The 26513-nt window shown below is 49.1% G+C and overlaps 3 protein-coding genes across 3 annotated transcripts in view; 2 read left to right on the top strand and 1 right to left on the bottom strand.

Moving 5' to 3' along the window:
- The window catches only part of GCHFR (GTP cyclohydrolase I feedback regulator), a 7558-nt gene extending 2269 nt beyond the window's left edge, over window positions 1-5289 (bottom strand). Inside the window, exons 1-2 of the mRNA XM_064715329.1 lie at window positions 3165-5289; window positions 2076-2170 (exon numbers count right to left, since the gene is read on the bottom strand). Coding sequence (XP_064571399.1) covers window positions 2076-2170; window positions 3165-3200 — 131 coding nt within the window. The 5' untranslated portion in view covers window positions 3201-5289. The remainder of the gene's footprint in view (window positions 1-2075; window positions 2171-3164) is intronic.
- The window catches only part of DNAJC17 (DnaJ heat shock protein family (Hsp40) member C17), a 24036-nt gene extending 17148 nt beyond the window's left edge, over window positions 1-6888 (top strand). The window contains exons 12-13 of the transcript XR_010440610.1: window positions 2762-2943; window positions 6780-6888. The gene's annotated coding sequence lies outside the window, so the exon portion shown is untranslated. The remainder of the gene's footprint in view (window positions 1-2761; window positions 2944-6779) is intronic.
- On the top strand, window positions 5435-26490 carry RMDN3 (regulator of microtubule dynamics 3). The gene is made up of 12 exons (XM_064715325.1): window positions 5435-5585; window positions 6780-7011; window positions 8263-8406; window positions 11496-11922; window positions 12608-12710; window positions 13490-13550; window positions 20258-20333; window positions 21052-21129; window positions 22338-22436; window positions 23553-23606; window positions 24562-24642; window positions 25164-26490. The coding sequence occupies exons 1-12, from the start codon at window positions 5441-5443 to the stop codon at window positions 25215-25217; spliced, it is 1554 nt and encodes a 517-aa protein (XP_064571395.1). The 5' UTR covers window positions 5435-5440; the 3' UTR covers window positions 25218-26490.
- Window positions 26491-26513: the final 23 nt, after the last annotated feature.

A 26513-nucleotide genomic window follows, 5' to 3' on the forward strand; every position in this document is an offset into this window, starting at 1 on the left:
CCATCCCAACCCTTGCCCCACCTGGCTGCCCCAAGGTCTCTGACCCCGAGTGAGAGGGCAGGCACCACATCCCTGCTCCCCACACCTTGTGGGACTTAATGAGGGGCTGTGTGTCTGTGCAGAGCTGTGGAACAGGATCCGTGCACTCCCTCATTACAGGGATTTCAGCTTCACCTGTACATCCCAGTTTCCCAGCAGCTCTGTGCTGCTTGAGGTTTTCCTTCAGGCTCCCTACAAGGTCATGGCTAAAGTTCTTGGGCCCAAGGTGCTGCAGGAAAGGAGTTTGCAGCATCCATAGCCAGGCTCTGCTCATGAAGGAATTTGGGATGGAAAATCCTGCTTGGCCACAGTGCAGATCCTGGAGCTCCCAGCTGTGGTTGGGATTCTGGAGGAGGCGGCTGGGCTGGCACGTGGCTGTGCTCCCGGCGGTGCCAGCAGCCACATTCCAGCCAGGGGACTTCCCCCGTGTGCCTGAGCAGTGCGGAGCGACGTGCTGTGCCGCAGGGATGCCCTGCAGGGGTGTGCCGCAGGGACACAGCGGAGTTCCCAGCTGTGACACTGGAGCAGGTGGGGCAAGAGCAGCTCAAAACGCTCCGGGCCATGGGGAGGAGCGAAAGGTGGTGAATCCAGCAGGGCGATCCCATAGGAAGCTCCCATCCCTTCCCCAGAACAGGCAGAATGTGGAGCTTCTGCTCCTTACAGTGCTGTAGCTCCCTCAGCTGCTGGGGCAGGCACCACAGAGGCTTTTATCTGTCTTTGCCTTCCTTTTCCACCTGAATCCCAGGATCCTTGCCCAAATCTCTCAGGATCCAGTTCCTCCTGGGAGCCTGTTGTGTTTCTCGGTCTCCCATCCCGTTGCGTAACTCCGGGCTGCGCACGGCGGGTGGCAGCACGACTCTGGCGCTGCTGCCAATCTCTGCCCCACCCACGGGCTTGGGAATAGCAGCACGGAGAGGGATCAGCCCGGCAAACCCCCAGGAATGCAGCTGGGATGGGGGGCACTCAATAGTTATATTTTATATCTCCTTATTATTAACTTTTCCCACCCCACTCAGGTTTTTAACGCTGCAGCAGCCGAGGATCCAGCCCTTAGTGTTGGCCAGGCTGGTGCTGAGTAGGAGGGTTTTCCCAGCTTCATGGATGGAAGGTGGAGAACATTTAGGATGAGATGCACTTTTTGTTTTAATGCCTCCTCCTCCTACTTTTCCTACTCCTCCCTTTCCTCCTTCTCCTACTCCACACCACAGCACACAGGACACAGCAGGAATCAAGCTGCACCTCTCTGTCAAGTTCTTTTGCATTTGGGGGTTTGTTTCGCTTTGCCATTGTGGTTTTGGGTTGTTTTTTTTTTTCCCACCCCAGGGCAAACCAGGAAGTGAGATATCAAGTAAGGAAAAAAAAAAAGAAAAAAAAGAAAGTGAGCCAAACCATGAGGAAGATGCTGGTCACATCTCTGAGCAGCACTTGGCCAAAGGCTGGGTCAAACTCAGCGTGGCCAGAGGTGGGGACATGGAGAAGTGTCAAACATCCCCAGCTTGGGAACATGCCAGTGGAGGGTTGGAGTCAGGGTGACACAATGGGAAACAGCTCCAACCCCAGGGCTCAGCTGCCCATGGAAAAGATTTGGGAGCTGTTGGGAAGGGCTGGCTCAGGTGAAGCCTTGAGCTGCACTGGAGAGTGGGATGGGATGGGATGGGATGGGATGGGATGGGATGGGATGGGATGGGATGGGATGGGATGGGATGGGATGGGATGGGATGGGATGGGATGGGATGGGATGGGATGGGATGGGATGGATGGACAGAACTGGGTGAGCATTCTGGTGTCTCAGCACCAAGAAAGACACAGGCAGAGCAAGACAGGGATGGCACTGAGAGAGGAAAGGGGGGTCAGGTGCTAAAGCAGGGTCAGAGCAAAGGAAAGTAGAGAACCAAGTGAAATATCAGGCAGCATTTCCTCATTAACAGGACACATAGGAATCCTGGGATTAACTCTACATCTGGAAGGTGCTGTGGGGAATTCCAGGAGTGAAAATGTTCTGCATTTCTTGGGAAAATAAGGGGAGAAGGACTTACAAGTTGTTGCCCAGCGTGCTCCTCTTTGTGGCCCCCAGGATGCTCATCAGGTGGGGATCTGAGTGCTCATCACCCACCATGGTGGGCCCAGCCTCCTGTGGGACAGGCACAGAGTGGTGAGTGACACGAGGTGACACAGCCACCCCCTGTTCCCTCAGTCCCAGCCGCTGCCAGGAAGGTGCAGCTGCTCACCCGGGAAGGTTCCAGCCTCAGCTCAATGCCAGGTTTCACACTGGAAATGTTTGCTTTGCCCCTTTGGTAAAGAGCAGAGCTTCCAAAGTCTCTGCAGGGCAGACTGAGCCCTGCTGCTCCAGGCTGTTCCCTCCAGTGCCATAACCCCTGTGTCCCTTCCTGTACCTCGTCCAAAATCACTCAATCAATTTGTACAATCCCAAACGCCACTGCCAGCAGATGCTTTGGTGCTGCAGCATCCCCTCATGTCCCCATTCCCAATCCACTGCAGTGTCCATCACAACTCCCTCCCTTTGCTCATTTGCTGTTTTCACTGTCCCACTTGTCTCACTGTTTGCCTGCTTCCTGCCCCAAACCACACCAGCAGATCCAGGCTTCTGGATGTCGGGAAAAGGGGAACCCCAGATAAACACGGAGCTGTGGGCTCCTACAGAGTCCTGCAGGATGTGGCTGCTGCCAGTGCAGTAACGTTATTTTGTGGCTTTATTTGGCAGGGACAGCAGCGATCCCACCAGTGCTCCTGGACGCTGATCCCAGCCACTGCCCCAGCCATGCCCACTCCCTTGGCCGCGTTTTCCACCCTGGAACGGCTCTTTGGGGACGAGGGAAAACCAACTGCGAGGACAAGAGGAGCCGTCCCTTTGGCGTTCCTGGGATCCTGCCTCAAGTTTCCCAAGTGAGTCGCTGTTTGGGACAGGAGGGATTGGAGCAGCAAAGCACCGGGAACTCTCACAGGCCGTGCTGGGGTCCCCCGAACCCCCAGCAGCTGCAGGGCCAGCCCCTGCCGGGATCGCACCGGCGACACCGCGGGCTGAGCGGGTCTCACCGCTCGCCCCGGTCGGTCCCTGCCCACCCCCCGGTATTCCGCACCCCCGGGAGTGATCCAGCGGGACTCACCAGGCGGATTTGGGTGCTGATGAGCAGGTACGGCATCTCCGCTCCGCCGCTCCCGCCGCCGCTCCGGGGGAACCTGCCCGGGGCCGTCCCCGGTCCCGCCCCGCCACCACCGCCCCCGGGCGCCGGGGGGAAAGGCACCGGAGGGCTCGGGGGGACGGGAGGCACCCGGGGGATCCCGAGGGATCTCGGCGCTGCCGTCCCAACAAGGGATGGGCAGGAGGTGAAGGGCTGGAAGGGGATGGAGCGGGAGGGGACAGAAGGTGAGCAGGGAGAGGATGGAGCAGGAGATGAGATGCAGGGACGTGTAGGACAGGAGATGATGAGCGGGGAGGCAATGAACCAGGAGATGATGGACAGGGAGATGATGGATAAGGGAGACAAAGTAAACGGAAATTAATAGCAGGGAGATAAAGGACCAGGAAATAACAGAGGGAGGTGAGGACTGGGAATGGTGGAGCAGGAGCCAGGCAGCAGGGCCCTGCAGAGCATTCCCACTCCCACCCCACAGTCTGACCAAACATCCCCCTGAAGCAGAATGTTCAGCATTTCCTACATTTTTTGGGAAAAATCTCTTTTTCTGCTGTTATTATCTCAGAACACAGGGGATTTAAATTCCTTCATAATTGGAGAAGTTCAATTTCCTGAGATCAGAACAGGCAGAGGTGCTGCATATCCGTTATTATTGCTGTGTTATTAATTATTAATTGTTGTTGTTGTTATAATTATTATTGCTGTTCATTGTTATTATTGACATTGTCAGTGACATGTTAGTTGGGTTTGGTGACATACAAGAAACCCCGCAGGCTATTGGTCTCCTGTTCCTAAAGCACATCCCACAGATCCCAGTATGTCCATCAGGAGTTCCCTGTGGGATACCTCCCCCCACGGGTTAAACATCAGCTTGTTTTCATCATTCCCAGCCTCTTCCCCAAGTCCTGGAACAGCTGGAATGTTTGCTCATTGCTCTCCTGTCCCAGTGCAAACCTGTTGCCCAATGCACCAAGGGCACATTTCACCCAGCTGGGTTGGATTTTGACAGAATTCCCATAATCCATGACCCCTCTGGACCTCTGCTGGGCATGTGTGCTCTGTGGTTATGCAGGGAATGATATGGATATAAAATCCAGACCTTTCCAGAAATTAAAGGACTAGCCAGAGTTCTGGTAGCCTGCCCAGCTCTGGCTCTGACACTTATGTGGCTCTTTCCTGGGGAAAAAAGATAGGAAGGAAAAAAGAGGAAATGAGAGCAGAGGTATACATAACATTTTAATATTGAATTTGAGGAGATACTGAAATCTGGGAGGCAGCCAGATCCCATCCATCATCCCAAAGCACCTTATCACCCTCTGGCTCCCAGCTGGCTGCTGCCAGCTCTCCTTGCACTGGGCTGGCTCGGAATTGCTCCCAGTAATTCAGATAAAGGGAGGCAGAAGGTTCTTTGACTCTGCCCAAATCCTGCTGTCACCCAAACCCCCAGGAGTGGGGAGCACACACAGAGGGTTTTCCCCTCTCCTGACTGGCACCTTTCCCTAAGGAATCCTTTGGCTCTTCCAGAAAAGGGTATTTCCAATTTGGGGTAAAGAAGTTCTTCCTGGGGGATCCCACCAGGAATGGAACCACCCACCATATTTCCTGTAGAAGGGAGAATTCCAACCCCAAAGGCTTGGGATGATTGGTCATTCCCATCTCCTTGACCTAATCCTAAAATCTGTTATCTCATCCCAAAACCTGCTGGCTTTGTTCCCACAATCCCACAGCCAGCCCCGTGCCCAGCTCCCTCCCTACAATAATCCTGTCCCGCCCAGCTCCCCAGATTTGGGCACCCCAAATTCCTAATTTTTGGGGCACGTTTGTCCATCACTCTCCAAGCAGAACCCCGAACCCAGCGGGGTTTCCTCCCGCGAGTGGAAGCACCCACAGAGCGTGGGGCTGTGTGGGGACACCCGCCCTGTCCCCTGCGCCGCCGGGCCGAGGTGTTGTCACCACGGCGGGACAGCTGCCGCGGTGGCAGCAGGTGGCAGCCGGCAGCCTTGAGGGGCTTTTCCCGGGACACTCCGCGGACTGGGGCCCTGTGTGAGGGCGCTGACCCCCGCTGAGGGCGGCCCGGCTCCGGGGCCCGGTTCGTGTCGCCGCCATGTCCGCCTGTCGCCACACGCGCGCGCCGCCGTGGGCGTGGCCTCGCCGATGACGTCACGCACCCATGCACCACCCCCTCGTCGCATCTCAGTGACGCCATCACGGCGCGCCGCGGGCGGTGCCGCGCGGCCGGAGCGGCCATGGCGGTGCCGGTGGCGGAGCCGGCCCGGGCCGGGTCCCGGCTGGGGATGGCGCTGGGGCTGGCGGCGGGCGCCGGCTTCTGCCTCGGCGTGCTCTGGGTCATGCGCCGCCGCTCCAAGGAGGCGGCGGGGCAGCCGCGCCCCGGTACGAGCGGGATGGAGCGGCGGGGGAGCCGGGTCGGGATGCGGGGAATAGGGTTGGAATAGAGAGGAGTGGGGCTGGAATGGGGTACATGGGATAGGGGGGGCTGGAGGTGGAATGGCGAAAATTGAATGGGGTTAGAATAGAGAGGAATGGGGCCGGAATGGGATAGGGGGGCGTGGTGCTGGAATGGAGGACATGGAATGGGGTTGGAATAGAGAGGAGTGGGGCACATGGGATAGGGAGGTCTGGAGGTGGAGTGGAGGAAATGGAGTGGGGTTGGAATAGAGAGGAATGGGGTGGGAATAGGGCTGGAATGGGGCACGTGGGATAGGGGGGCACGGAGCTGGAGTGGAGGAAGTGGAATGGGATTGGAATAGGAAGAGTGGAAAACGTAATTGGAGTTGGAAGAATGGGATTGAAATGGGGGAGTGGGGTTGTACTGCAGGAAATGGGGTTGGAAAAGGAAGCAAGGGGCTGGAGTGGGGGAGAATTGGGATGGGATGGGATGGGATGGGGGAGCAGGGCTGGAATAGGGGGGAGTGGGGCCAGGATAGGGGGAAGTGAGGTTTGGGGTGTTGGGCTTTTAGAAGTGCTGGTTTGGAACCCTGAACTTGCTGGGTTTCATCCACACCTGTGCAAAATTTCGGGAACAGAAAATGAAACTGTGTTTTTACAGTGATCACAGAATAATGGGATCCTGGAATGGTGTGGGTGGGAAGGGACCTTAGAGCTCATCCAGTCCCACCCCCTGCCTTGGGCAGGGACAGCTTCCACTATCCCAGGCTGCTCCAAGCCCCATCCAGCCTGGCCTTGGACACTGCCAGGGATGGCACAGCCACAGCTGCTCTGGGCAAGCTTTACCAGGGCCTCAGCACCCTCACAGGGAAAGATTCCTTTCAATATCCCATCTTAATCTCCTCTTTTCTAGTTTGGAGTTATTCCCCTTTGTCCTATCACTCCTTTTCCATTTTTCCTTCAGACTCCCTCAAGGGGCAGTTGGGTCAGCACAGAGCCTTCTCTTTTCCAGCCTGAACAATCCCAGCTCTCCCAGCCTTTCCCTGCAGCAGAGCTGCTGATCCCCTTGGTGTCCCTACCAACACCAAACCCTTTATCCCCTGCCAGCAGAGCCATGCACATTTCCCTCCCCCTGGAATGCTTTCCCTGGGATGTGACCCTGGTTGTGCTGTGCTGCAGGCGAGGCCCTGCCCGTTCCCGTGCCCGTTCCCGTGCGTGGAGCGCTGCTCCCGGTGGGGGATGCAGCCGATGGAGCCGTGCCCAGCCCCCTGCTGCTGAGGCAGGACGAGCAGCTGGAGCTGCTGGAGCGCCTGGACTTCGTGGTGAGGAACGTGGCCGAGCTGAGGAAGGAGGTGGAGGAGCTGCGGAACAGCCTGCAGGACCTGGCGGTGGAGATCGTGGATGAAGTCAGGTACTGCCCCTCTGTGCTGGGAAACGGGCACAGCATGCCTGGGGCTGGGAATGCCTGGGCTGGGAGGGACCTCAGAGCCCACCCACACATGGCAGGGACTCCTTCCTCTAGCCCAGGCTGCTCCAAGCCCATCCAGCCTGGCCTTGGGCACTGCCAGGGATGGAACAGCCACAGCTTCTCTGGGAAATCCATTCCAGTGCTGCACCACCCTCACAGGGAAAGATCCATTCCCTAAATCCAACCTAAATTTCCCCCTCTTCCAGTCTGAATCTGTTCTTTCACTCCCTGATGCAGGGGCTGGATGGACATCCCATCTATGGATTCTGTAAGGGTTGTCCATGCAGGAGGATTTGCTTTACCTGCAGATATATATATTGTATTAGATACATTATATTATATTGTATGTGTCATATAATTATACATTGTATGTATAATATATATTATATAACTATATATTATCTATTATACAATATACATTATATAATATATATGTAATAGATACTATACTATATATTATAATACATAATAATATATAATATATTATGACATATAAAATATAATAAGTACCATATTATAATATATAAAATATAATATATAAAACATTGCAATATTTTATGTATTTTATATATAATTATATATATAATTTTATATATATTTTATATATGTATTTTATATATATTTTATATGTATTTTAGATATGATATATAATATATATTATTGTACAATGATACATTAATACATAATACAAAAATGCATTCTATTATATTATATATATAATTTTAATTATATATGATACGTTATATATATTATATAATTGTATATTATATAATATATATTATAGAATGCATTATATTAGATACATTGTATGCATTATATTAGATGCATTGTATATTATATTTATAATTATATAACTATATACGATATATTATACTATATATAATATATATTATAGTATATTATATAGTATAATATATATTATATGTAGTATAATATATCGTATATAGTTATATAATTATATATAGTATAATATATAATATATATATTTTAAAATAAACAAATAAATATAATATTAATATATATTATACAGAACACACCATCAGCTCCATTTGAGTTTGTATAAACAGGAGTGAACCACCTCGTGAATTCTTTGCCTGGAAAGGGAATTGGGTGGAGTCTGCTGGAGAGGAGAAGGGAAATAGCAGATATTTCACCACCAAATGTTTATTTCTCTTCCTTTTTCTGTCCCTGCAGGGCCCACCTGGAAGAAACCCAGCGTGTGGGTCGCCGGAGGAAGTTCCCCTTCAGGGAGAGAAGTGACTCCACAGGCTCCAGCTCCATTTATTTCACCACCAGCTCAAGGAATCCCAACACAGATGATGGAGAGAGTGAAGGGGGGTAAGGAGAGCAGTGGGACAGATGTTTTAGGGGATTTGGTGCCACATCTGGGCAGTTTAGAACATAAAGATGGGAATTTTCTTCTCCTAGAGCCTGTTTTAGTTTGCTTTTGTTACAGTAAGTGTGTTACTGCCAGGGCCAGACTGAGAGATCTGAAATGATCCTTTAAGAGAAAGGAAAATAAAATTTTGAAGGGTTTTAAAGAAACAATTTGATTAAGGAACCTTGCAGAAGGAAGAGAAGTATGAGTCCAGCCTGGATATGGAGTGAGAGAGTTTGGAAATCAAATTTCCAGACAATTTATATTATATTAAAATGATCAAATCTTTGGATCAGTGAAAGTGGACGGGACCCAGGAGCATCATCCAAGTCCAGCTTCTGGCCCTGCACACGACAGAAAATTCTGTGTGGTGTAAGAACATCATTAAAAATGCCAGATTAGCTGCAGGTTATATAGTTCTCCTGCACCTGTGACTGCTGATTTTCTGAGGAGTTGCTGCTCCTTTGTGCCTGAATCTGACCACTTCTGTAGCTTTTGGGGTATGGAAGTGTGTCCAAAAACAGCTGGTGCTGCTATTTGCATTTTCCCAGAGTATTTGGGATGAAATGTCATTTAAAGAGGGATTTTAGAGCAGTGGGAGCATTTCATTTTCAGAGCAATGGAGGAATTTGGGCACCCAAATAATCTGGGGGCTGGTGTGAGCTGGCATTTCAGCAGGGATTTTTCTTGCCAGGACAAAGAACAGGGATTTGGGACTGCCCTAAGCTCATGTTTGTCTCTAACTGGAGCTGGTGAGGGTGATATCATTGGGGTTATAGGTTAATCTCTTCATTCAGCTCAAGTGGGTGTTGGGATGGGAAGGAAATTAGGGAGGGAGTGATTCATGGTGGTGTAATAGGTAACAAGGCTGCAGAACAGATTTTAGAACTGCAGTTGGTGCTGAAGGCAGGGCTTGGGTGTTTGGGTAACAGCAGATGCACTGAGTCACCAGGGGAACAATGGTTTGTGTAAACCTGCTGGAAAAGGGGGTTTTGGCCACACATCCCAGCCCTGGCTGTCCTCAAATCATAAAAAAATATGAGTTGTTATGGAGGCCAAGAATTTAGAGTTACAGAAAAGGCACCTCCTGAGGGGGCAGGGGTGTATTTCACTGCAAAACCTCAATAATTTATTTGGAATCCAGAGGTGGTTGGTAGAGTCCTCATCTATTAATTATCATCTGTAATTAGCTGTAATGACCAGTGTGGGGATTGGTGGATTAGCAGCTCTCACCTGATTTAAAACTGGAATCTTAGGTAATGTCTCACTTTGGTCATACACAGGGAGGTGTAAAAATATCAGTCAGGCCAGGACCAGCTGCCTGCAGTGTGCAGTGTTGTCTGCTAGGGATGTGAATGTGCTTGAAAAGTAGCATTTTCAGGCTAGGAAATGTAAATTTTGCAAAAAACCTACTGAAGCTTTGGAGCAGGCTGTGGGAGGAGGAATGAGCCTGTTGCCAGCAGATGGATTTCAGCTGGATTTTCCTTGCTGAATCCTTTCAGTGGAATTCAGAGCAGACAACCCCCAATTTCAGCTTTATTTTGTGAACCACCTGGGCATGAGCAGCTTCTCCAATTTCAGACACAATTCCCAAAAATCTACCAAGAGTTTTCAGGGGGGTTGCGCTGTTTCATTTCCCAGTGTGGCTTTAGGTTTTGGGCTTCTTCTCCTCCTCTTCCCATGGGCTGTTTTCCTTCAGGATTGCCACATTAAAGCATTCCAGAGCTTTCCCTCATTGTAAACTCAGGAAAACAGGCTGATAACACCAAAATCCTTTAATCTCCTTGAAAACTTTGGGTTTCCTTGTCTTTTTGAACTGGCTTTTTTGAATCTGGTAGGGGCTGTCTGGCAGAAAACACGGTTGGTTTTTGAGCTGAAGGACTGAAATCTTGGCAGCTGCCAGTAAAATGTTGGAGGTTAGGATGGGGAAATCAGGGAATTCAAGGAGCTTGTCTTTAATTACTGGAAATGAGGTGGTCTAGAGAACTAATAATGGCATTGGTATTAAGAAATGTAAATAAATGAGGGTTTTAATCTGAGGCAGAGCTGTGCCAGTCACCTACCCTTGTGCTGGTTATCCATTAATTCAGTGTCATCTCCAGCATGACATCCTTGCTTTCCTGCCTTTGCACTGTGAGGCTGGTGCTTTATTTCTTGCCTTAGAATGTTTCAGGGCAACATGGTGGGGTTTTGAAAGTCTGGGTGAGGGTTTGAGGGAGCAGAGAGGGGAATTGCTGAGAATTAGGGGTGGTTCTCAGGAAGCTTTGATAGCCAAACATGCCTTGTTATCTGTGTGTGGGCAAAGCCCTGTCACTGCCTCCTTCAGATAGGGGCTGTGGTCACTTATCTGTGTCCCCAGACAAAGGCAGGGCCACAGGGCTGTCCTGTCCCTGGGAGGAGCAATCAGCCAGGACAGAGGGAAGCACAGCTGGAGGTACCCAGTGCCCCCAGAGTGCAGGGAACTCAGATCCAGCAGAACTGCTCAAGTTCTCTTGGGCAGTTACTGATTAAATCAACAAAGCCTCTGTGTTCAAATGCACATTTAGAAATGACTGGCTGATTTGTGCCTTTCAAACAAGACAGATAGTCTTATTTGAAAAGGAATCAGCTCTGTAAGTAGACTCCCTCCTGCTGTGGTACCACTGTGTAACCCTGGTTGAAATTTCAAATTTGAAATTCCCGACTGTAATGCTGGGGGAGCTTAATTTTCTCCATTTTCAGGAGCTCTGATCTGAGCTTTACAGGATCACTGAGGTTAGGAGGAGCTGACAGGGTGTGCAGGGGAGGTGGGGACAGTTAGAATCCTGGAATGGTTTGGGTGGGAAGGGACCTTAAAACTCATCCAGTGCCACCCCTGCCCTGGGCAGGGACACCTTCCATAGACCAGGTTGCTCAGAACTGACTTGGGACATCCTTCAGCTTTCTGAGGGTGACACGAGAAATGAGGTTGTGTGAGACACTTGGGTTGTGCAGTTTTCTCTGGGCTAAGCCAAGATACTCTTCCTCTCCTCTCCTCAAACCACTTTGGTGATGTTTTCTTCCCCCAAAGTTACACCACGGCCAACGCCGAGTCCGACTACGACCGGGAGTCGGAGCGGGAGAGCGAGGACGAGGTGAGCTGTGACACCGTCAGGACCATGCGCAGGGACTCCCTGGAGCTGCCCCCCGAGGATGACAGCTGTGACATCGTGAAGAGCCTGCCCAAGGACTCACTGGAGCTGCCCCCTAAGCTTGAGAGTCGTGACATCGTGAAGAGGCTGCACGGGGACTCGCTGGAGCTGCCCCCTGGGAGTGACAGCTGTGACACCATCGGGGACTCGGTGGAGCTGCCCCTGGAGGATCAGAGCCCTGTGTCCCCAGAGATCTCGCTGGAGGAGGGGCTGGGGCAGCTCCTGGAGCAGGCTGACCGCCTGCACAGCGGGGATGAGAAGGACAGGAGAGAGGGCTTCCAGCTGCTCCTCAACAACAAGATGGCGGTATAGGTGCCTTGTTGTATTTTCCAGCACCGGGGGAGGGTCAGCTTGGATGTCAGGAGGGGTTTCTTCACTCAAAGTGCAACCTGGAAATGATGCCCACCTTGTCACCCAGCTCAGAGCACTGAGTGCCATGTCCAGTCATTCCTTAGAAACTTCCAGAGATGGGAACTACCACATTCCCTGGGCAACCCCTTCCATTGCCTGACCACCCTGTCCAGGAAGAAATTCCTCCTGGTGTCCAACTTAAATCTGCTCTGTCACAGCTTGAGGCCATTTCCTCTTGTCCTATCCTTTGTTCCTTGGGAGCAGAGCCCAGTTCCCCATGACTGCCCCTTCCTGTCAGGGAGTTGTGGAGAGGGACAAGGTCCCTCCTGAGCCTCCTTTTCTCCAGGCTGAGTCCCCCCAGCTCTGTTCCCTTCCCTGGACATGCCCCATCCCCTCCCTCACTGCCTTTCTGACGTGACAAGCCCAGAGCTGGGCACAGCACCGGAGGTGCCCCTGCCGTTCCCAGCACGGGGAACTCTTCTGCAGCGCTGAGTTCCAAACTCACCTCCCTGAGGTTCCACTCTGCTTCCTTTGGAACTGGGGCGTTTTAAGGCTTAGAAAGATCCCTGCATGCCCTGAGGTGTGAGTGCCCTGCTCAGCCCTGGTGCTGACTGCTGTGGGGTGTTTGTGTTCCCTGCAGTACGCGGGGCAGCGCGAGTTCCTGTGGCGCCTGGCGCGGGCGCACTGCGACATGTGGGAGCTGACAGAGGACAAGGACGAGAGGAGGTCCTATGCCACAGGGGGTAAGGAGTTCCTGCTGCCCCAGAGGAGGGCAGGCACTCAGCTGCCAGCAGGGCTGTGGTTTTATTGGGTTTCCCTAGAATCTGGTGGGAAGCAGCGCTTTAAATGAATTTTTTGTGTTTAAAAATTGAGTTTCTGAAAGAGTCTAAATAGGCTGAGACCTGTTTAGAGCTGGGAAAATTGTTTCTGAAACCTGTCATCCATTTTTCTGTGATACTAAAATAAACCATGAATATAAAATAAACAAGCTTTGCTGTAGCACACTGGATTTTCTCTGTTGCCAGCGCGTGCAGATATGAAAACAATCACTATTTTTAAATTCTCTTTAATTTCATTCCCTCTTTGTTCTTTACCACCTCAAAGGTGTCTGCAAGATTTTAGGTGAGTCAGAATGGAGAAAAAATAATCTTTATTACAGTTAAGATGTGCAATAAAAGATACTAATGTAAATAATTTTTATCTTATTTATTATGCACATAACTAAATAGAGTTACTTAATACTGTAGCTAATATAATTACTCTTTTCTGGGAATCAGTGGAGCCTTTTAAACATGGAATTCTAAGTTTTATATTGTCCTTTGAGCTATCAATAGGTGCCTAATTTTCAGCTTTTTGAACCTGCCAGGGGATAAAATTTTGTATGGGATGTTTCCAAGCCAAATGCATTATCAGATTGACAAGTATATGACTTTTATGCTATTCTGTTACTCTGACAGCCTCAGAGAAAGAAACTGGGAGAGAAAGCAGCTGAATTTCTTACTTCTGACTCCTTTTGTTCCAGGGAAGGAAGAGCTGGAACTTGCCTTGCAGAATTGGGATGAAAGTGCTGAGTGCCACCAGTGGTAAGTGACTTTTTACTTCTTGCTTTTAAGAAGCATAGGAAAAGGACCTGGAGGTTTTTGTGAGCTGAGCTGCAGTTAAAAAAAAAAAAGAAATACAACCCTCCCCACAAACTTCTTTGCTGTTACTTGCACTGTGCCACACTGGTGGTGTTTTTCCATAAAAAGCCATTTTTAACAGCTTTGCTTGCTTGGTGTAAGGAATGACTTGACAGACAGTAGGTTTGGTTGTGATGGTAGGAATAAATTTGGGGTATCTTACAGCAACTTAATTATGAATTCCTCTCTGAAGAGTTCTGGAGGAAAAGCTCCCAAGTGGAGCTGCTTTTGAGGCAAGAGAGGATGTGTTTGACTCCATCAGCCAGGCCTGGGAGTGTGGGCTTGGTGCTCTGCCAAATTCCCTATTTTCCACTTAATTCTGGAGGAAGGAGATCCATCTCTCTCAGCAGACAGGCTTTTAGAGTCTCCTGGAAGTGTTTTCTGGCACTGCTGGCTCTGCTCTCATCCCCCTGCAGGGCCCTTGGCTTGGGCATGAAGGGACACAGCAGCACGTGGCTCTTTTTTATTTAAACAGAGATGTTTAATGCATTTGTTCCATGCTAAAAGAAGAGATGATCTGCAGTTCAGCCAAGCAGTTGTGAACAAAATTTCTGCCCAGGGTTTCAGGGAGGAGGCAGGAGAGGGGAAGGGACCTTGCTCCCTTCAGCAGCCTGGGTGAGCAGGCTGTGCTTCCAGCCCTTGTGGGGGATTTTTACATGTCCTTTATGAAAATTACTCCAAAACAGAGTTTGAGGAGTGGCACAGATATCTGGAGACAAGGGAACTGTTTCTGTTTCTTTTCTGTTACTCTGGTGAATTCCTCTGTGAATGGTGTTTGTCAGCAGTTGCACTGAAAGATTGACAGCACTTCAATTAGAATGAAAGGGATTTTTTTTTCATCTTTAATGAAAATTATTGGGAAAAGAGGTTGCTGAGTGTCTTTGCTAAACACGATCTGTGCTCTTGCAATGAGTAAATTTGCTTGAAGGATTGTTTTGAACTACTGGCATCTGAATAAACGCCTTTATCATCTTAGGCTGTATTTCATCTGTTGGTAATGAATTACTGCTCTCAATTAAAGCTTTGATTGGAAGGAGGAATTTGGGAGCAGGAAATTCTCCAGCAGGTCATGGTGCTGGGCTCTTATCTGCTGGCTTAACATCTTTGAATGAATGGGGTTTAGTTGCCAGGGTGAATCTTGAAATTTGTATTTTACAAAGCCAGGTTCTACTCCAGTGTCCAAATATTGACAGTTCTGCCTTGGAATTCCAAGTCTGGGACGATTCCTGGTCCCTCAGACCCCTTTCCCAAACAGGGATAAGGCTCCTTCCTGCACAGCTACATCTTGCTTCCAATTCTCCAGGGCAGCTGGAGGAAGGAAGCAGCAGAGCAGCATGTGGGAGGTGTGGGATTTCTTGGGAGTGAATATGTAACTCCCTTTATCAGCACACAAATTACTATTTTGTGCCATGAATAGAACAGGAAATTATTCCCTTCCCAGCTCTGAAGTGGTCACAAGCTGGCTTAATTGCAGTCTTTCTTTATGCTAATTGAATTTACCCTGGGGAGAAAAGGCAGCAGAGGTTTTAAAGCTGTTTTGGGGTGGATTTGATGCCCCAGCTCTTGGGGGAAGCGATCAGAGAACATTGTTCACATTCATTTAAATTACAGTTTTGTTCTGTCATGTTTTTCTCTAGTGACTAATTTCCTTGCTGAAGAATCCTTTATTATTTTCTGTCACAGGGGAATGATTTATTATCTCTCACCACCCATGTTGTCTTTCCAATATTCTTCTCCCTCTTCCTTGTAGTTTTTCAGACAAGAGTGGAGGGATTCAGTGCAGGACTCAAGCTGGGAGAGTGGCATGGCTTTGTGCTGGGATGATGGTCCTTTGCATTCTTTCTTCTACACACAGCATCTTTCTCTTTCCCACTGCATCCCAAATGGCCACTTTAATGGAAATATTCCCAGTTATTTTGCTGCCTCTCCACACAGGCTGTGTGAAGCCTGATGGTGCAGGAATTCCTGGGCTGAGTTTTTTCTCTGTTTTTATCATTTCATATTGATCTTCTATTTTTTCAATTGCCTCTTGGAAGTTTGTGGATTCCTTCAGATGAAATTGTGCTGGCTTTTGGTGCTTATTCATTGTGTTTTGTGCTTGTTATTTCCTCCTGCTGCCCACACAATTCCCAGTTTTTTGAGGAGCTGAGGAAGACAAGAGGTACTTTGCCTACAGTTGCTATTGCAAGGAAACATTTCTCCTCTCAGTGCCTCGTTGTTGTTCAGTCATCACTGACATTTTAAAGAAACAAAGAAAGAAAATAACTGGGGAAGGGAAGGATTTCTGAAGGGAAGGATTTCTGCTGGTTAGCTGTACTGCTGGCTACAGCTCCTTTGGGCTTGGAAGGATTTGAGAGCAGGAGGAAAAGTGTTTTCTCAGGAGTGCCAGGGAGAGCAGTAAGTGTGTGGGGCTGTGTCTGGCCTGCCTTTGGGACCTGCCCAAGCACAAAGGAGAGGCTGTCATGGCTCTGCCCTGGCCATGAGTGTGGGACAAAGCTCTGCTTGTGGCTGGTGCTGTTGGCAGCCGGCCGGTGCCAAGGGAGCCATCTCCGGAGCAGGAGTTTGGTCAGGGCTGCACAGACAAGCCAGCCTTGTCCAGGGGGGCTGATCCAGCCCATGCTGCCCTTGGGATGTTCCCTTGGGAAATGGCTTGGGCATTAAATGCATTTAGTGCCTTAGGAGTAGATCTGTGTGTGGGATTCACAGGGAATGATCTTAGAGCTTCTCTGCTCCTGACTCACAATGCCCTGGTTCTTACCTTGGATTTGGACACCAGAGCCCTTCTCTGCTTTGGTTGTCAAACATCCCTGAGCAGGTGGAGCTTTTGTCCATTTAAAGTGATTTCAGCTCTTGAGTAGGACACAGCAGGTTCCCAAGTCTGTTCTTGTTTTTAGGGAGGGAGGGAGGGAGGGAGGGAAGGAGGGATGGATGGATGGATGGATGGATGGATGGATGGATGGATGGATGGATGGATGGATGGATGGATGGATGGATGGATGGATGGATGGAGCGAGCATCAGTGACTGCACAGACCTTTTAGAAATGGATTGAGAAACAGCTGTGGCCTTTTAGAATTGCCAGCCCATTCCCTGTGGGTGTTTGCAGCACAACTGCAAGCACGGGGCAGCAGCTTTAGGGATCGGGAGAGGAGAGCGAGCTGTGGATTTGCCTTGGCTTCCATTCCTCTTGCTAAAGGGAATACACCAGAGGGATTTCAGAGAAATCTGAGGAAAATGGTGGAGGTGCTGTGTCAGGAGCTGTAGTTTGAGCTGGACTTCTTGCCCTGGAAATGAATCACTGCCTGCTGAAAGCCTTCACTGTGGGAGGAATCATAAGCTCCAGCCCCCTTGGGATTATCCTGTGTGTTATGGAGAAGTGGGATTGGCTTGGATGAGTCTCCAGAATGTGCCCTTTCTTCTGGAGAGTCTGGCAGTGTGGTGGAACATCCTGATCACCAGCCCTTGTCAGTTCTGTGGGTACATCTGGCTGTCCGTGGGCAGATCCTGGATTTTTGAAAAGTCCCAGCATTCCGGATATGCCTGGGGGATGCTTTCATTTAACACCTGGCACTGCTCCAGGATTTCACTCCTGCTGCATCACTGCCCAGATCTGGCCAGTTCTGAGCCAGATTCTGGGTTTATGAGCTGAGCATTTTCTGTTCTGCAGGCAGATGAAACAGGGAGTTTTCTGTCAGTGTGACATGGAGCAGGAGCAACTGTAGGAATAGGTGTTAGGAGATAGTTCAGAATGTGGTGGAGGGAAAATACCATGGAATTAGAGCTGTCTGAATGCAGCCCCCTGACTTGTCTGCCCTGGAAGGTGAATTCAGAAATGTGAACATCCAGAATCCAGGAGCTCTCCCATGTGGATGTTTGTGGGCTGTAAGGAGGGGGAACATGAGCCTCTCTCAGTTTTTCCTTCCATCTTGTCTCCCCTTGGAAGAGCCAAAGCTTTTTTTCCCCAACCTTTTCAGGATCAGCTGGTCATTAATTTCAGGTGGAGTCACTGGGAATTCTGCTGTGTCTCCCAGAGCAGTAATTCCCGCATAAATTCTTATTTTAATTTTTGGTTGTTGCAGTCTAAATATCTGCCTGCTAATTCCCTGTCCCCTTACTCAAGTGCAGGGACTCAAATACATCTACCCAGTGCACAGGAAGGTAAAAAACTGGGAATGCTCACAAAATATTGGGAAGACTGTCTTGGAGGTGGTTAAAAGAGCTAAGAGGTGTGTTTGGGCTAGCTGACTGTGGAGGGGAGGTACTGGAGGCTCTGTATTCCATGGCAGAGTGCTGCTTCCAGGGAAGTCAGAGTGCAGAACCCAAAAAGTCCTTAAATCCTGGGGATTTAAGCTGGAAGATCAGGCTCTCTCTGTTGGCAGTTCCTGCTTGCCCAGAGTTTATTTTCTAATAAATGGGGAAATCCTGAGCTGAGATTCCTGTGTGTCAGCAGCTTCATGGGGAGTCTGGCTGCTAATTAATCAAGGGATAACCTGAGGAAAGCTCTGCATGGATCTGAGCAGTAATGCATGGGGCACCCAGTGGTTACAGGGGATGAAAATCCCCATCATCATTTTTATTCTTTCCTGGTGCTGCTGCTCAGCCCCCCTGCACCTCCACAGTGCTCAGCCTGAGGCATCCCATGGAATGAGCTGGAATCAATGACTCCATCCTGCCAAGCTGAGCAAGCAGGGGAGGGAACAGCAGAAAGCAGAGCCTAAAATCCCACAAGTGCAGAGTTGTGGGTGTGAAAATCCCCCACAGTCCAGTGGCCCTGAACCTGGGATCAGCAAAGCTGAGTTGGGAAGAACCATTTTTCCTGGCAATACAGTGAAAATCAGATCAGGTGTCTCTTCCCATATATATTTTTTAGTTTATTTCATGGCACTGAAATTTAATTTCCTGCTGCTTTTATGGCTTTTTCATCAACATTTCACCAGGCTGTTAAAAAAACCCTTGGAATTTATATTTGACATGAGACAACTGTGTGATGTATTGTCTAGGAATATTTTATCTCCTGATCTTAGAAAATAAGCTTTTTATTGGATTGTGTTTCTCAACCCCTGTCATGTTGTGGTTAGGGATGTGTAGTCCAGGCTGGGAAACAAATTGGAGAAGATCCTAAAAACACTTATTCCATTATCTGCACACAACAGAGTGGGGCTGTGGAGCCCCAGCAGCAGGAAAAGATTTTTGTCCCATAACCCACTGATCTGGTAATCCTTTCCATTACCATGAAAAATAAGAATTTGAGAGCTGATCTAGAGCTTTTCCACAAGAAAGTTAACAAATTAAAGGAAGAGATTTAAGGCAAAATGTTAAATTGTTCAGGAATCGTGACTTTGTGCTGTAAGTTACACACTGGGAATGGAGCAGTGATGTGTGAGGGGATTTGTGGGATTTTGTGACTCTGAGGAAAGTGTAATTGGAGATTTAAAGGTCTCCTGACAGATTCCTGCACATCTGCTGTGGTTAATCATCCCAAAGGATCCTTTGGGATGTCGCTATCTGTGGCAGCACTGGGATGTGGGTGTAGGAAAGGGGATTTTTATTTGCATCTTTCTGCTTTTCAGCTTTACTTTTCACAGGAATGAGCCATGTTACTGATTTGTCTCTCTGTTCCACTTGGTATTTTTTGATCCAACCTCAGAGAAGGGATGGAAATGTTCTTCACTCCCAGATCCCAGGCAGGGTAGGAGAGGCAGAACTTCCATGAGGCAGAACTTCCATCTGCAGGTTCTGTCCCACTTGAGAGCTCTCTGAGCTGTTGTTTCTTGGGAAGTGCTGCAGGGAGGGAGGTTTTGAACCACTGTGATGCAGGGAGGTGAGGTGGGAAGGTGCAAATCCACAGGGAATGAATTTTGAATTTCACAGCTCATGCAATAACTGCTTTTGCTGGGGCCTTGCTTCTCAGGCTCACAACTCAGGGTCTCTCACTGGACAAAACTAAATGGCTTTGCACTTTCAACACTGAGCATGTCATTCTGTTTCCCAGCTGCAGGATGAGGGTAGGTTTTCCAAGTGTTTCCCTGCAAGTAGAGCCCTGTGTGCTGCAGCTGGGCTGTGTGTGAGGAGGTTGCTGTGCCCTGTAGTTGATTCATTAGAGCTGCTCTTAGTCTGCCTCTTGCTGCAGTAACTTCACTCTGCCCTGCTCTGGGTCCTGGCACAGCTTTCCCTGCTCAGAGAAACAATTCCAATGTGGAAATGTGCTGCTCCTGGTTTTTAGCCATAGAGCAGTGAGTTTGTGTCACACCCAACCCCTCTGGCTGCCTCATCCTTGCAGCTCCTTCCTTCCTGGCTGCTACATTTTTGCTGCTTTTGTCTCTTCCCTGGCAGGGATGTGCTGTATTCTTTGTTTTCCCCACTAAGGTGTGAAGCTTTAATGCACCTCACAAAATCCTGGGATGGTTTGGGCTGAAAGGAAACTTAAAGCTCATCCCATTCCATCCCTGCCATCAGCAGGGACACCTTCCACTATCCCAGGCTGCTCCAAGCTCTGTCCAGCCTGGCTTTGAGCACTTGTAGACCTTCCTTGTGCAGCCATGGACAGCAGGGAAATGTGGATTGAGGGTGGATTCAGCCCCAGCTGGCTCATGCTGGTGTCTCCCCATGCAGGTTTGCCATCCTCTGTGGGCAGGTGTCGGAGCAGGAGAGCATTTCCAAGCGCATCCAGGCTGGATATGTTTTCAAGGTGAGTGCCAGGAGGTGCTGGGCTCTGTGTGAGTATCAAGCAACACTCATTTCTGCAGCAGAAAATTGGGAAAATTGGCTCCAGTTCTTCTGAGGGAAGCAGTAGATTTCAGAGGTGCCAGGGATGAGGAGGTTGATTCCAGCTATGCCTTTTGGGAGTGACTCTGCAGTTTTACACACTATAATTACAAAAAAAAAAAAAAAAATTTTGCAAATGAAACATGGAATTATTGTGTGGTTACAACACACAGCACCAGCTGTCTGCAATGTGTGCCTGTGAGCAACCTGCACCCTCCCAGGGAGCAGTTGCTGCTCAAGGAGGATTTCATTTGCCTCAGATCCCCTTTTTTTATTCCTAGTATTATTACTAGGAATGGTGTATGATGCCCTGGGGATGTTCCAGGGAAAAAGGATGGACATGGAACAGGCCACAGGTTATTGTTCCCCATCAGCCTTTGGCATGATCAGTGAGGTTATGGCAAAGCTCTGGAGCAGGAATAAAATGCAGGGCAGCTTCTTTGTGTGTGTGTGTGCAGAAATTCCTGTCCCTGAGGCTGGAGAAATGCTGCTTTTCCTTGCTCACTGAATCCAGTCTAACTTTACTGTTTGTGACACTTAAGTTGTGGATTCCTTCCTTTCCTCTTTCTCCACTTGCTCTGGTGGGTATTTCACTTGATTTTGACAAAGATGTGACACGTGCTGGTGCTGTTTTCCCACAGGAACACATTGACAAAGCCATTGCCCTGAAGCCACAGGACCCACAGCTCTACTATCTGCTGGGCAGGTGGTGTTACCACGTAAGAGAGTTTATTCTCACCCCCTGGGCAGCCTCTGAAGGGTTCAGAGCTCCAACTTGGGTTTTTAGTCACTGCTGCTGGCATGGGAGGGGAAATGGCAAAGGGTGGGTTAGGAAAAGCCTGGGCTGCAAACTCCTTTCCTGTTCCCAGTGCTTTGCTCAGTAAGAACAACCTTCCTTCCATCCTCTGAGCACACAGGGACGTGGTCAAGGCCATCTGAGGAGCTTCTGCTCACAGTGTTGGTGTGTGAGGTGTTCCATGTGTCCCCCTGCCCCTGCCACACACAGAACTGGAGGCACTGGCAGCATGTGCCCGCTGCTTTATGCTTCCTGACAGGGAAAAGCTTGGAGTCAAATGCCAAGCTCTCAATCAGATTTAGAGCCTAAAAAAGGGAATAAAAGCCTGCAGTGACCGTTGCTGTTCCATTTGTGCCATTGGAAAGCACTTTGTTGGGAATGGAGCCACAGTGCAGGGATTGTAGCTGGGATAATTGACAGTGGGAATTACAGAGCAGCCCTGAACTGAACTGCTGGGAGCTCCTGGCTCTTTTCCTGGAAACAGATCCTTCCTTCTTGCTCAGCCTGGAGCTGCTGAAGCTGTGGAATAAAACCACAGGTGGAGAAGTATGGTAGTGCTTCATGTAGTCTGCATAGTTGGAATTATGCAGGATTAAACAGGGTATTGTCAGAGGGAGCTGGTGGAGTCCCCATCCCTGCAGGTGTTCAGGGAGTGCCTGGAGGTGGCACTCAGTGCTCTGGGCTGGGTGACAAGGTGGGGATTGTCACAGGTTGGCCTCCATGGGCTGGGAGGGTTTTTCCAACCTAAATGATCCCATGAATATCTGGTGGGAAGGCTTCAGCCTGCCTCTCCCAGGGAGTCACAGTGTGGAGGGGAGCAGGTTCCTGTGGAAGGTTTAGGCTGGGAGAAGGGAGAGCACAGGTGGGGACTGGTGTGGCTGCAGTGTGGCAGGCTGGGATTTGGGGCCATCCATGTCCCAGATGTGTGGAACTGCAAAAACTGACCTGGGACAAGGGAAAGCAAATCCGGTTAAATTCTGTGCCGGACTTGGATACTCCACGGGAATATTCCCACACTGCCGAGGGGTTTGGCTTCCTCCCTGCTGCAGGAGCAGCTCCCAGGGACTGGGCAGGCCCTTGTTCCTGTGCTGGTGTTGGATGGACAGGCCAGGTTGTCTTTTGTGTGTGCAGGTTGCCCACCTGGGCTGGCTGGAGAAGAGGACGGTGTCGGCGCTGTTCGAGGCTCCCCCGACAGCCACGGTGCAGGACGCGCTGCAGAACTTCCTGAGGGTAAGGAAAGGTGGGAATGGGCCAGGGAGGGGCAGCACTGCCTGCACAGCTCACAGGAATGGTCAGCACTGCCTGCACAGCTCACAGGAACAGCAGCACTGCCTGCACAGCTCACAGGAACAGCAGCACTGCCTGCACAGCTCACAGGAACAGCAGCACTGACTGCACAGCTCACAGGAACAGCAGCACTGACTGCAGAGCTCACAGGAACAGCAGCACTGCCTGCACAGCTCACAGGAATGGTCAGCACTGCCTGCAGAGCTCACAGGAATGGTCAGCACTGACCCTCACAGCTCACAGGAACAGCAGCACTGCCCTGCACAGCTCACAGGAACAGCAGCACTGCCTGCACAGCTCACAGGAACAGCAGCACTGACCTCACAGCTCACAGGAACAGCAGCACTGACTGCACGGCTCACAGGAACAGCAGCACTGACCTCACAGCTCACAGGAACAGCAGCACTGCCTGCACAGCTCACAGGAACAGCAGCACTGCCTGCACAGCTCACAGGAACAGCAGCACTGGCCTGCACAGCTCACAGGAACAGCAGCACTGACTGCACAGCTCACAGGAACAGCAGCACTGACTGCAGAGCTCACAGGAATGGTCATCACTGCCCTGCACAGCTCACAGGGATGGCACTGGGCTGCTTGGATCCCTCCTGGCCCTTCCCCAAGCGTGGGATGTGGGTGAAGGAAAGCTGATGAGAAGTGTCCATTCCAGAACAGCCAGACAAAAGAATGGGATGTTGAAGATGTCAGAATTGCCGCCCAAAGTGTTGGGAATTGGTTTAGGGGGTTGGTTTTCCTTCCTAAGGCTGCACAGCAATTCCTTGCTCAGTACTGGATACATCTGGGCTGTGCTTCCAGGGTCTGGGAGCTGGCAGCTCCTCCCTCAGAATATTTTACTTAAAGCCTGGCTGACTTTTCCATTTCAGACTTTTCCAGACAACTGCTTGAAGGTTTCAGGGGCACAGTGCTTTATTAGGATTCTCCTTTCTGCCATCTATTTTTTTTCCTTTAAAAGCTGCAATGAGCCTGATGTAAGAATTAATTGTGTCCTTGCATATCCTAATGTCTCCTCTTCCCTGTCACACCCTGCCTCTGTTTCTGTAGGTTGAGGAGCTGAGCCCAGGGTTTTCCAAATCAGGAAGAGTTTACATTGCCAAGGTAACCACTCACTTCTTGTTTGTTCAGAGAGTAAGAAATATTTGTAATAAAAATCACCTTTGGCTGTAAAGTGCTGACCAGGTAGAAAATACTCCATGCAGGAGCAAAAATTTATAGGATGATAATATTTCCTTTTATCCTTTACATCTTTTTAGGCCAAATCACCTTGAACAGAGGCTTTAAAATTCAGGGGTTTATGCCTTTGAGTCAGCCAGTGGAGCATCCCTGGATTTAACAGATGAAATTGTGTATAAATCAGGAATGGTGACTTGGCAGCTGTGAGCTGGAGGTTTAATCCTTCCCCACCATGACTTCTGTGGTGATAAAGCCAGAGAATCATGGGGAGAAGTAAAGGATAAAGGATTTCCCTTTCCTTGTCCAGCATGGGAGTCTTGAGCCCTCTTGCTGAGGGGTTTTTAACACCCACTTCCTTTTCCTGGGTGAATTTCATGGTCTCCAAACACCCCCAGGACTCTCTGGGCACCCAAAATCTTCCTGTTCCCAGAGGGATCACTGTGCCTCAGCTGCTGGTCACATGGAGAATATTTCATGCCTATTTTGGGCCTGAGACTCCTATAGATAATATTTATTACATTTTCAACAGGCTGGGCAACGATGTGCTCCCAGGAGAGAGGTTTTGTGGAGAAAATGGTGTGAGGAGGAGGGGAAACAGCAACTGAAAATCAAAGTAGAGCTTTGAAAAGGGTGAAAACCACAGGGGCACCTTAAAATGTCCAAACAAAACCCAATCTCCTTCCCCAAAAAGAAAGAGTGAAATATATTTGGTATTCCAAGATCTGGTGGTGCTTCTGAGGCGTGGTGGCTGAGGGATACCGCAGGAGATGCCAGTGCAAAGGGTGAAGAGGCAGAAACAGCTCTTTTTAGCAGTTGCCCAGTTCCATTTGCTGTCAGTTTTCTCTATTTAACCTCTCTCCCATGGGAATTCCCTTCCCAGTGCTACAGGGACCTCGGGAACGACTCGGCGGCCGTGCTGTGGATGGACCTCGCCGCGGAGCTGCCAGGGTACACCAAAGAGGTAAAAATGGATTCTGCACCTCTGCTCCACCCTGTGACATCCCAGCTGGGCCACTGCAGCCACAGGGAGGGATGGAGCGCCTCTGCCATGAGGGAAGGCTGGGAGAATTGGGCTGAGAGGTTTGTGGTGCCCTGATTGCGGCCTTCCAACAGGAAAGAGGGAGAGAGACAATTTACAAGGGTCTGGAAGGGCAGGGAAAGGGGAAATGGCCTCAAACTGAAAGAGATTGTGCTTGGATCAGGTATTAGGAGGAAATCCTTCCCTGTGAGGGTGCTGGCACAATTTGCCCAGAGAAGCTGTGGCTGCCCCATCCCTGGAAGTGTCCAAGGCTTGGAGCAACCTGGGCCATGGAAGGTGTCCCTGCCCAGGAACTGGATGGGCTTTGAGGTCCTTTTCAACCCAAGCCATTCCAGGACTCCACAATATGCTTAAAAGCTGCTTTGGAGGAAAAGAAGGGAAATGGTGTTTTGTATTTGTTTTAATTGACTGTACATTTATGAATTTCCCTCTTGCATTTCCAGGATGCAGAAAGCGAGAAGGAACTTGAGGAGATGCGCTTAGTTTGTAAGGAATAATTGTGGAAAAACTCATCCCACTGGAGAGACAGTAACATTCCAAATGGATTTCATCATCCTGACAATTCCAAGTACACTTCATGGATAAGCAACAAGAGCTTACAGGAAAACACCCAGCACCACATCCAGGAAAACATCTTGGCATTAATGGGATAAAATAGTGATTTATTTTCCTTTGTATTTGTTTGATTTTAGGATCCCTAAAAATGTTACATTCCTGAAAAAAAGGGGGGAATGTTTATAGGTAGAGTTTGTGATATAAAAACATTTGTGATTATATATATGTGTGTCTATATATATATATATATATGGCAGATATATGTGAGATAGATACTTTGTGATATAAATATGTATTATATATTTTTATATGTGTGTGTATAAATATATATAATTATTTATTTATATATATTATATATATATATGCACATATATCTTTTATATCACACACTCTACCTGTCAGAAATCCTTGCTGGTGAGCTCCCAATTAATTCCTGAGGAAAACTTGAGCCAATTTTTTTTCCAGTTTATTTGTATTGTCTTTTCCTTAGTAATGAATGGAATCACTTGTAATAACTGTTTAATGGGTTTTGGGGAGATCAATTTCCAAGTGGGACCAAGGAACTTTTCTGCACAATCCAGACTGGATTTTAAGAGGTGCATTAGTCAGAGAAGTGAGGAATAGGATTTTAAACTTCAGGATTTCTCCCAGTGATGTTTTGTCTTCACTTCGTTCACACAAGGCTGAAAACTTGTGTCCCTGCAAACTGTGCTGCTGTGGTTTAAATGGAATCACTGAATTTGGGAAGTAGTTCTTGATCAGAGAACTGCCCACAGGTGTGGGAATATCCTGTGGCAAGGATCATGTTCTGCTGTGATGATCTTCTGTCACTGACCAGCTGAATTCTCTTTGAATTAATTATCTCCTGGACTAACGAGGCTACGCCAAGGAGGTGAAGCCGAGGACTGACATTCCTCTTGCAGCTCCTGGGGACCAAACAGCAGCAGGGAATTGTGCTGGATGCTGACATGGATGGGGAATGAAAACCTGTTGTGGAATTCCCCACATATCATACATCTAAAAAGATGTAAAGGATAAAAGGAAATATTATCATCCTATAAATTTTTGCTCCTGTATGGAGTATCAAGGCTTTGTTGGTATCCCTTAAAATTCCAATGGCAGCTACTGAACACTAATTCCTGAATGTCTGTTCCATGCTGGGGTGGTTGTGAGGGGTAAAGTGAGGAGTGTGTGAGTAAAACATTCCTTAAATCACCTTTTCTTCCCTTGCACTGTGG

Source organism: Zonotrichia leucophrys, chromosome 5 (genome assembly GCF_028769735.1).
Source record: "Zonotrichia leucophrys gambelii isolate GWCS_2022_RI chromosome 5, RI_Zleu_2.0, whole genome shotgun sequence".
In the NCBI taxonomy this organism is placed as follows: domain Eukaryota; kingdom Metazoa; phylum Chordata; class Aves; order Passeriformes; family Passerellidae; genus Zonotrichia; species Zonotrichia leucophrys.